A 13,241-nucleotide genomic window follows, 5' to 3' on the forward strand; every position below is an offset into this window, starting at 1 on the left:
CATCTTGTTCTTTATCTTTATCTTTAGACTTAGATGGTTTCATCTTGTTCTTTATCTTTATCTTTAGACTTAGATGGTTTCATCTTGTTCTTCCTCTTTATGTTCTTCTTCTTATTTTATTTTTTATGTATTATTTTTTATTGTTTATGAAAAATTGCTGGCTATTGGTAAAAAACAATTTCCCGAAGGAGACCTGAGGGATCAATAAAGTTTTACCTTACCTTAGTACACAACAACACAGCTGTCAAGAAGTACACAACAACACAGCTGTCAAGAAGTACACAACAACACATGTGTCAAGAAGTACACAACAACACAGCTGTCAAGAAGTACACAACAACACATGTGTCAAGAAGTACACAACAACACAGCTGTCAAGAAGTACACAACAACACATGTGTCAAGAAGTACACAACAACACAGGTGTCAAGAAGTACACAACAACACATGTGTCAAGAAGTACACAACAACACAGCTGTCAAGAAGTACACAACAACACATGTGTCAAGAAGTACACAACAACACAGCTGTCAAGAAGTACACAACAACACATGTGTCAAGAAGTACACAACAACACAGCTGTCAAGAAGTACACAACAACACATGTGTCAAGAAGTACACAACAACACAGGTGTCAAGAAGTACACAACAACACAGCTGTCAAGAAGTACACAACAACACATGTGTCAAGAAGTACACAACAACACAGGTGTCAAGAAGTACACAACAACACAGCTGTCAAGAAGTACACAACAACACATGTGTCAAGAAGTACACAACAACACAGCTGTCAAGAAGTACACAACAACACATGTGTCAAGAAGTACACAACAACACAGGTGTCAAGAAGTACACAACAACACAGCTGTCAAGAAGTACACAACAACACATGTGTCAAGAAGTACACAACAACACAGCTGTCAAGAAGTACACAACAACACAGCTGTCAAGAAGTACACAACAACACATGTGTCAAGAAGTACACAGCAACACAGCTGTCAAGAAGTACACAACAACACATGTGTCAAGAAGTACACAACAACACAGATGTTAAGAAGTACACAACAACACAGCTGTCAAGAAGTACACAACAACACATGTGTCAAGAAGTACACAACAACACAGGTGTCAAGAAGTACACAACAACACAGATGTTAAGAAGTACACAACAACACAGCTGTCAAGTAGTACACAACAACACAGGTGTTAAGTAGTACACAACAACACAGGTGTTAAGAAGTACACAACAACACAGATGTTAAGAAGTACACAACAACACAGCTGTCAAGAAGTACACAACAACACAGCTGTCAAGAAGTACACAACAACACATGTGTCAAGAAGTACACAACAACACAGGTGTTAAGAAGTACACAACAACACAGCTGTCAAGAAGTACACAACAACACAGCTGTCAAGAAGTACACAACAACACATGTGTCAAGAAGTACACAGCAACACAGCTGTCAAGAAGTACACAACAACACAGCTGTCAAGAAGTACACAACAACACATGTGTCAAGAAGTACACAACAACACAGGTGTTAAGAAGTACACAACAACACAGCTGTCAAGAAGTACACAACAACACAGCTGTCAAGAAGTACACAACAACACAGGTGTCAAGAAGTACACAACAACACATGTCTCAAGAAGTACACAGCAACACAGCTGTCAAGAAGTACACAACAACACAGCTGTCAAGAAGTACACAACAACACATGTGTCAAGAAGTACACAACAACACAGGTGTTAAGAAGTACACAACAACACAGCTGTCAAGAAGTACACAACAACACAGCTGTCAAGAAGTACACAACAACACATGCGTCAAGAAGTACACAGCAACACAGCTGTCAAGTAGTACACAACAACACATGTGTCAAGAAGTACACAACAACACATGTGTCAAGAAGTACACAGCAACACAGCTGTCAAGTAGTACACAACAACACAGGTGTCAAGTACTACACAACAACACAGCTGTCAGGTACTACACAACAACACAGCTGTCAGGTACTACACAACAACACAGGTGTCAAGTACTACACAACAACACAGGTGTCAAGTAGTACACAACAACACAGCTGTCAGGTACTACACAACAACACAGGTGTCAAGTAGTACACAACAACACAGGTGTCAAGTAGTACACAACAACACAGGTGTCAAGTAGTACACAACAACACAAAAAGACACCAGTCATTAACTGCAAAGCTGTCAAGAACTACACAACTACACACATACACAACTACACCCGTACACAACTACACACGTACACAACTACACAACTACCCAACTACACACATCCACAACTACACACATACACAACTACACACGTACACAACTACATAACTACCCAACTACACAACTACACACATACACAACTACACAACTACACAACTACCCAACTGCAGAACTACACAACTACACAACTACCCAACTACACAACTACACAACTACACAACTACACAACTACACAACTACCCAACTACCTAACTACACAACTACACAACTACCCAACTACACAACTGCACAACTGCACAACTACACAACTACACAACTACCCAACTACCCAACTACCCAACTACACAACTACCCAACTACACAACTACACCACTACACAACTACCCAACTACACAACTACACAACTACAAAACTACCCAACTACACAACTATCCAACTACACAACTACCCAACTACACAACTACCCAACTACACAACTACACAACTACCCAACTACCCAACTACCCAAGTACACAACTACCCAACTACACAACTACCCAACTACACAACTACACAACTACCCAACTGCAGAACTACCTAACTACACAACTACACAACTACAAAACTACCCAACTACACAACTACCCAACTACCCAACTACACAACTACACAACTACCCAACTACACAACTGCACAACTACCCAACTACACAACTGAACAACTACACAACTACACAACTGCACAACTACCCAACTACCCAACTACACAACTACCCAACTACACAACTACACAACTGCACAACTACCCAACTACACAACTGCACAACTACACAACTACACAACTGTACAACTACACAACTGCACAACTACACAACTGCACAACTGCACAACTACACAACTGCACAACTGCACAACTACACAACTACACAACTGTACAACTACACAACTACACAACTGTACAACTACACAACTACACAACTACACAACTGTACAACTACACAACTACACAACTGTACAACTACACAACTACACAACTGTACAACTACACAACTACACAACTACACAACTGTACAACTACACAACTACACAACTGTACAACTACACAACTACACAACTGTACAACTACACAACTGTACAACTACACAACTGCACAACTGTACAACTACACAACTACACAACTGTACAACTACACAACTACACAACTACACAACTGTACAACTACACAACTGTACAACTACACAACTACACAACTACACAACTACACAACTGTACAACTACACAACTACACAACTACACAACTACACAACTGTACAACTACACAACTACACACCTTCAATCTTCTCCGAGGAACCTTCAGGTCCTTGTCGTCGAAGCTCATCCAGGTCTGATCCACTGCTGTCACTCGAGCATCACTTTGATTGACGAGCTGGAATCCTGTCACGTTAGGAGTCAGTTTCTGAAACTCTGTGAAGTTGAAGTCATTGAAGCCCTGAAACACATGTGAACAGAGGGTGAAGAAAGAGAAGAAAGAAGAGAGAAAAAGGAGTAGAAAGAGAAGAAAAAGATTAGAAAGATAGAAGAAAAAGAGTAGAAAGAAAGATGAGAGTAGAAAGAAAGAAGAAAGAGAGAAAAACGAGTAGAAAGAGAGAGTAGAGAGAAAGTAGAAAGAGAAGAAAAAGAGAAGAAAGAGAGAAGAAAAAGAGAAGAAAGAGAGAAGAAAGAGAGAAGAAAGAGAGAAGAAAGAGAGAAGAAAAAGAGAAGAAAGAGAGAAGAAAAAGAGAAGAAAGAGAGAAGAAAGAGAGAAGAAAGAGAGAAGAAAAAGAGAAGAAAGAGAGAAGAAAGAGAGAAGAAAGAGAGAAGAAAAAGAGAAGAAAGAGAGAAGAAAGAGAGAAGAAAAAGAGAAGAAAGAGAGAAGAAAGAGAGAAGAAAGAGAGAAGAAAGAGAGAAGAAAAAGAGAAGAAAGAGAGAAGAAAGAGAGAAGAAAGAGAGAAGAAAAAGAGAAGAAAGAGAGAAGAAAGACTGACCAGGCTGGTGAGGATGTAGTGATAGTTCTTCAGGTTCCTCTTCTGAGCAGCGATCTGAGCAAAGACATTAGTGAGAGCGAGAGAGAGAGAGAGAGAGAAAGAGAAATGGAGACATGAGGACATGAAGACATGAAGACATGAGGACATGAGGACATGAAGACATGAAGACATGAGGACATGGAGACATGAAGACATGAGGACATGAAGACATGAAGACATGAGGACATGGAGACATGGAGACATGAGGACATGAGGACATGGAGACATGAAGACATGAGGACATGGAGACATGGAGACATGGATACATGAGGACATGAGGACATGGAGACATGAAGACATGGAGACATGAGGACATGGAGACACGAAGACATGAGGACATGAAGACATGAAGACATGGAGACATGACGACATGAAGACATGAAGACATGAGGACATGAGGACATGAAGACATGAGGACATGGAGACATGGAGACATGGAGACATGAGGACATGGAGACATGAGGACATGGAGACATGGAGACATGGAGACATGGAGACATGGAGACATGGAGACATGAGGACATGAGGACATGGAGACATGAAGACATGAGGACATGAGGACATGGAGACATGAGGACATGGAGACATGGAGACATGAGGACATGAGGACATGGAGACATGAAGACATGGAGACATGAAGACATGGAGACATGAGGACATGGAGACACGAAGACATGAGGACATGAAGACATGAAGACATGAGGACATGGAGACATGAAGACATGAGGACATGAGGACATGGAGACATGAGGACATGGAGACATGAAGACATGAGGACATGAGGACATGAAGACATGGAGACATGAAGACATGAGGACATGAGGACATGGAGACATGAGGACATGGAGACATGAAGACATGAGGACATGAGGACATGAAGACATGAAGACATGAGGACATGGAGACATGAGGACATGGAGACACGAAGACATGAGGACATGAAGACATGAGGACATGGAGACATGAAGACATGAGGACATGAGGACATGGAGACATGAGGACATGGAGACATGAAGACATGAGGACATGAGGACATGAAGACATTAGGACATGAGGACATGAGGACATGGAGACATGAAGACATGAGGACATGAGGACATGAAGACATTAGGACATGAGGACATGAGGACATGGAGACATGAGGACATGAGGACATGGAGACATGAAGACATGAAGACATGAGGACATGAGGACATGAGGACATGGAGACATGGGACATGAGGACATGAGGACATGGAGACATGAGGACATGGAGACATGAAGACATGGAGACATGAAGACATGGAGACATGAGGACATGGAGACACGAAGACATGAGGACATGAAGACATGAAGACATGAGGACATGGAGACATGAAGACATGAGGACATGGAGACATGAAGACATGAGGACATGAGGACATCAAGACATGGAGACATGAAGACATGAGGACATGAGGACATGGAGACATGAGGACATGGAGACATGAAGACATGAGGACATGAGGACATGAAGACATGAAGACATGAGGACATGGAGACATGAGGACATGGAGACACGAAGACATGAGGACATGAAGACATGAGGACATGGAGACATGAAGACATGAGGACATGAGGACATGGAGACATGAGGACATGGAGACATGAAGACATGAGGACATGAGGACATGAAGACATTAGGACATGAGGACATGAGGACATGGAGACATGAAGACATGAGGACATGAGGACATGAAGACATTAGGACATGAGGACATGAGGACATGGAGACATGAGGACATGAGGACATGGAGACATGAAGACATGAAGACATGAGGACATGAGGACATGGAGACATGGGACATGAGGACATGAGGACATGGAGACATGAGGACATGGAGACATGAAGACATGAGGACATGAAGACATGAAGACATGAGGACATGAAGACATGAAGACATGAGGACATGAGGACATGAGGACATGGAGACATGGGACATGAGGACATGAGGACATGGAGACATGAGGACATGGAGACATGAAGACATGAGGACATGAGGACATGAAGACATGAAGACATGAGGACATGAGGACATGGAGACATGAAGACATGAGGACATGAAGACATGAAGACATGAGGACATGGAGACATGAAGACATGAAGACATGATGACATGAGGACATGAAGACATGAAGACATGAGGACATGGAGACATGAAGACATGGAGACATGAGGACATGAGGACATGGAGACATGAAGACATGAAGACATGAGGACATGAGGACATGGAGACATGGAGACATGAGGACATGGAGACATGGAGACATGAGGACATGGAGACATGAAGACATGGAGACATGAAGACATGGAGACATGAGGACATGGAGACACGAAGACATGAGGACACGAAGACATGAGGACATGGAGACATGAAGACATGAGGACATGAGGACATGGAGACATGAGGACATGGAGACATGAAGACATGAGGACATGAGGACATGAAGACATGAAGACATGAGGACATGAGGACATGGAGACATGAAGACATGAGGACATGAGGACATGGAGACATGAGGACATGGAGACATGAAGACATGAGGACATGAGGACATGAAGACATGGAGACATGAGGACATGGAGACATGAGGACATGAAGACATGGAGACATGGAGACATGAGGACATGAAGACATGAGGACATGGAGACATGAGGACATGAGGACATGAAGACATGGAGACATGGAGACATGAGGACATGAAGACATGGGGACATGGAGACATGGAGGCATGAGGACATGGAGACATGAAGACATGAGGACATGAGGACATCAAGACATGGAGACATGAAGACATGAGGACATGAGGACATGGAGACATGAGGACATGGAGACATGAAGACATGAGGACATGAGGACATGAAGACATGAAGACATGAGGACATGGAGACATGAGGACATGGAGACACGAAGACATGAGGACATGAAGACATGAGGACATGGAGACATGAAGACATGAGGACATGAGGACATGGAGACATGAGGACATGGAGACATGAAGACATGAGGACATGAGGACATGAAGACATTAGGACATGAGGACATGAGGACATGGAGACATGAAGACATGAGGACATGAGGACATGAAGACATTAGGACATGAGGACATGAGGACATGGAGACATGAGGACATGAGGACATGGAGACATGAAGACATGAAGACATGAGGACATGAGGACATGGAGACATGGGACATGAGGACATGAGGACATGGAGACATGAGGACATGGAGACATGAAGACATGAGGACATGAAGACATGAGGACATGAAGACATGAAGACATGAGGACATGAGGACATGAGGACATGGAGACATGGGACATGAGGACATGAGGACATGGAGACATGAGGACATGGAGACATGAAGACATGAGGACATGAGGACATGAAGACATGAAGACATGAGGACATGAGGACATGGAGACATGAAGACATGAGGACATGAAGACATGAAGACATGAGGACATGGAGACATGAAGACATGAAGACATGATGACATGAGGACATGAAGACATGAAGACATGAGGACATGGAGACATGGAGACATGAGGACATGAGGACATGGAGACATGAAGACATGAAGACATGAGGACATGAGGACATGGAGACATGGAGACATGAGGACATGGAGACATGGAGACATGAGGACATGGAGACATGAAGACATGGAGACATGAAGACATGGAGACATGAGGACATGGAGACACGAAGACATGAGGACACGAAGCCATGAGGACATGGAGACATGAAGACATGAGGACATGAGGACATGGAGACATGAGGACATGGAGACATGAAGACATGAGGACATGAGGACATGAAGACATGAAGACATGAGGACATGAGGACATGGAGACATGAAGACATGAGGACATGAGGACATGGAGACATGAGGACATGGAGACATGAAGACATGAGGACATGAGGACATGAAGACATGGAGACATGAGGACATGGAGACATGAGGACATGAAGACATGGAGACATGGAGACATGAGGACATGAAGACATGAGGACATGGAGACATGAGGACATGAGGACATGAAGACATGGAGACATGGAGACATGAGGACATGAAGACATGGGGACATGGAGACATGGAGGCATGAGGACATGGAGACATGAAGACATGAGGACATGGAGACATGAAGACATGAGGACATGAAGACATGAAGACATGAGGACATGGAGACATGAAGACATGAAGACATGAGGACATGAAGACATGAAGACATGAGGACATGGAGACATGGAGACATGAGGACATGAGGACATGGAGACATGAAGACATGAAGACATGAGGACATGAGGACATGGAGACATGGAGACATGGAGACATGAGGACATGAGGACATGAGGACATGGAGACATGAAGACATGAAGACATGGAGACATGAGGACATGGAGACACGAAGACATGAGGACATGAAGACATGAGGACATGAAGACATGGAGACATGAGGACATGAGGACATGGAGACATGAAGACATGAAGACATGAGGACATGAGGACATGGAGACATGGAGACATGGAGACATGAGGACATGAGGACATGAGGACATGGAGACATGAAGACATGAAGACATGGAGACATGAGGACATGGAGACACGAAGACATGAGGACATGAAGACATGAAGACATGGAGACATGAAGACATGAAGACATGAGGACATGAGGACATGGAGACATGAGGACATGAAGACATGAAGACATGAGGACATGAAGACATGAAGACATGAGGACATGAGGACATGGAGACATGGAGACATGAAGACATGAGGATATGAGGACATGAAGACATGGAGACATTAGGACATGGAGACATGAGGACATGAGGACATGAAGACATGGAGACATGAGGACATGGAGAAATGAGGACATGAGGACATGAAGACATGGAGACATGGGGACATGAAGACATGGAGACATGAGGACATGAGGACATGAAGACATGGAGACATGAGGACATGAGGACATGAAGATATGGAGACATGGAGACATGAAGACATGGAGACATGAGGACATGGAGACACGAAGACATGAGGACATGAAGACATGAAGACATGAGGACATGGAGACACGAAGACATGAGGACATGAAGACATGAAGACATGAGGACATGGAGACATGAAGACATGAAGACATGAGGACATGAGGACATGAAGACATGAAGACATGAGGACATGGAGACATGGAGACATGAGGACATGAGGACATGGAGACATGAAGACATGAAGACATGAGGACATGAGGACATGGAGACATGGAGACATGGAGACATGAAGACATGAAGACATGGAGACATGAAGACATGGAGACATGAGGACATGGAGACACGAAGACATGAGGACATGAAGACATGAGGACATGGAGACATGAAGACATGAGGACATGAGGACATGGAGACATGAGGACATGGAGACATGAAGACATGAGGACATGAGGACATGAGGACATGAGGACATGAGGACATGGAGACATGAGGACATGAGGACATGAGGACATGAGGACATGGAGACATGGGACATGAGGACATGAGGACATGGAGACATGAGGACATGGAGACATGAAGACATGAGGACATGAGGACATGAAGACATGAAGACATGAAGACATGAGGACATGAAGACATGAAGACATGAGGACATGAGGACATGGAGACATGGGACATGAGGACATGGAGACATGAGGACATGGAGACATGAAGACATGAGGACATGAGGACATGAAGACATGAAGACATGAGGACATGAGGACATGGAGACATGAAGACATGAGGACATGAAGACATGAAGACATGAGGACATGGAGACATGAAGACATGAAGACATGATGACATGAGGACATGAAGACATGAAGACATGAGGACATGGAGACATGGAGACATGGAGACATGAGGACATGAGGAAATGGAGACATGAAGACATGAAGACATGAGGACATGAGGACATGGAGACATGGAGACATGAGGACATGGAGACATGGAGACATGAGGACATGGAGACATGAAGACATGGAGACATGAAGACATGGAGACATGAGGACATGGAGACATGGAGACACGAAGACATGAGGACATGAAGACATGAAGACATGAGGACATGGAGACATGAAGACATGAGGACATGAGGACATGGAGACATGAGGACATGGAGACATGAAGACATGAGGACATGAGGACATGAAGACATGAAGACATGAGGACATGAGGACATGGAGACATGAAGACATGAGGACATGAGGACATGGAGACATGAGGACATGGAGACATGAAGACATGAGGACATGAAGACATGGAGACATGAGGACATGGAGACATTAGGACATGAGGACATGAGGTCATGAAGACATGAAGACATGAGGACATGAGGACATGAGGACATGGAGACATGACATGAAGACATGGAGGCTTGAGGACATGAGGACATGAAGACATGAAGACATGAGGACATGAGGACATGGAGACATGGAGACATGAAGACATGAGGACATGGAGACATGGAGACATGAAGACATGAGGACATGAGGACATGGAGACATGGAGACATGAAGACATGAAGACATGAGGACATGAAGACATGGAGACATGGAGACATGAGGACATGAGGACATGAGGACATGAAGACATGAGGACATGAGGACATGGAGACATGGAGACATGACATGAAGACATGGAGACATGAGGACATGAAGACATGAAGACATGAAGACATGAGGACATGGAGACATGAAGACATGAAGACATGGAGAGATGGAGACATGGAGACATGAAGACATGAGGACATGGAGACATGGAGACATGAAGACATGAGGACATGAGGACACGAGGACATGGAGACATGAAGACATGAGGACATGGAGACATGAGGACATGGAGACATGGAGACATGAGGACATGAGGACATGAAGAAATGAAGACATGAAGACATGAAGACAAGGAGGCATGAGGACATGAAGACATGAAGACATGAGGACATGAGGACATGGAGACATGAAGACATGAAGACATGAGGACATGAGGACATGGAGACATGAGGACATGAGGACATGGAGACATGAAGACATGAGGACATGGAGACATGAAGACATGAGGACATGAAGACATGGAGACATGAGGACATGGAGACATGAGGACATGGAGACATGAAGACAAGGAGACATGAGGACATGAAGACATGAAGACATGAGGACATGAGGACATGGAGACATGAAGACATGAAGACATGAGGACATGAGGACATGGAGACATGAGGACATGAAGACATGGAGACATGAGGACATGAGGACATGGAGACATGGAGACATGAAGAAATGAGGACATGGAGACATGAAGACATGAGGACATGAAGACATGGAGACATGGAGACATGGGGACATGAAGACATGGAGACATGGAGACATGGGGACATGAGGACATGAAGACATGGAGACTTGGAGACTTGGAGACATGGAGACATGAAGACATGAGGACATGAGGACATGAAGACATGGAGACATGGAGACATGGGGACATGAGGACATGAAGACATGGAGACATGAAGACATGGGGACATGAGGACATGAAGACATGGAGACATGAAGACATGGAGACATGAGGACATGAAGACATGAAGACATGGAGACATGGAGACATGGAGACATGAAGACATGGAGACATGAAGACATGGAGACATGGAGACATGGAGACATGAAGACATGGAGACATGAAGACATGGAGACATGGAGACATGGAGACATGGAGACATGAAGACATGGAGACATGGAGACATGGAGACATGAAGACATGGAGACATGGAGACATGGAGACATGAAGACATGGAGACATGAGGACATGAAGACATGAAGACATGGAGACATGGAGACATGAAGACATGGAGACATGGAGACATGAAGACATGGAGACATGGAGACATGAAGACATGGAGACATGGAGACATGAAGACATGGAGACATGGAGACATGAAGACAATACCAGGTTGAGGATGGAGTTCAGTCGCTCCAGCTCACAGTCCAAGACCACCTGGAACTCCTTCTTGAAGTCTAAGTCCGCCAACATCTTGACAAATCCTGCTTCCGTCAGAGAGTCCAGGTTGATGGTCGTCACCTGCCAGCCTCGCTCAGCTGCTGCGTCCAGGATCCTCTGCAGCACCTGCACACCTGTAGACACACCTGCGTCACATGACCTGGTCTGCTGTGAAGAAACCATCTGACCCGTTGTTGTCATGATTATTATTATTGTTTGGCCATTATTGCTTTTATTATCATTATCATAATTTTATTATCATTATTATTATTGCTTTTATTATCATTATCATAATTTTATTATTATTATTATTATTGCTTTTATTATCATTATCATAATTTTATTATCATTATTATTATTGCTTTTATTATCATTATCATAATTTTATTATTATTATTATTATTGCTTTTATTATCATTATCATAATTTTATTATTATTATTATTACTATTGTTATTATTATTATTATTGTTAAATTATGATTGGCTGTCAGTATATATATATATACACATATATATATATACGTATATATATGTATATATATATATATATATATATACATATATATATATATATACATATATATATATATACATATATATATGTATATATATATATATGTATATATATATATATATACATATATATATATATACATATATATACATATATATACATATATATACAGTATATAGTGTTACGTGTGAAGGTTCTCTTCAGTGACACATCATGTGATGAAGAACGAACATGTGCAGAAGATTCTTGAAGATTCATCCACTTGTGTTTGAGTCACATGACTCCTGGTCATAATGTTACGGCCGTTTGAACGAAGGTTCGACGCAATCGTTCTGTCATGTTGGCGACGCTAGAAATCACAGATGCGTGATGAGTTCACTGAGCAGGAGTGAG

The 13,241-nt window shown here is 43.2% G+C and overlaps 1 protein-coding gene across 3 annotated transcripts in view; it reads right to left on the reverse strand.

Moving 5' to 3' along the window:
* Nucleotides 1-13,241, reverse strand: part of LOC148065618 (glutamate receptor 1-like) — an 81,263-nt gene that overhangs the window by 38,250 nt on the left and 29,772 nt on the right. For all 3 annotated transcript variants that reach the window (XR_015713334.1, XM_087807924.1, XM_087807923.1), the window contains exons 4-6: nt 12,283-12,467; nt 4,250-4,303; nt 3,556-3,714 (exon numbers count right to left, since the gene is read on the reverse strand). Coding sequence is in view for 2 of the 3 variants with exons in the window: in XM_087807924.1 (XP_087664050.1) it covers nt 3,556-3,714; nt 4,250-4,303; nt 12,283-12,467 (398 nt within the window). In the remaining variant the exon portion in view is untranslated. The remainder of the gene's footprint in view (nt 1-3,555; nt 3,715-4,249; nt 4,304-12,282; nt 12,468-13,241) is intronic.

This window comes from Callionymus lyra, chromosome 14 (assembly GCF_982586985.1).
Source record: "Callionymus lyra chromosome 14, fCalLyr1.hap1.1, whole genome shotgun sequence".
NCBI lineage: Eukaryota > Metazoa > Chordata > Actinopteri > Syngnathiformes > Callionymidae > Callionymus > Callionymus lyra.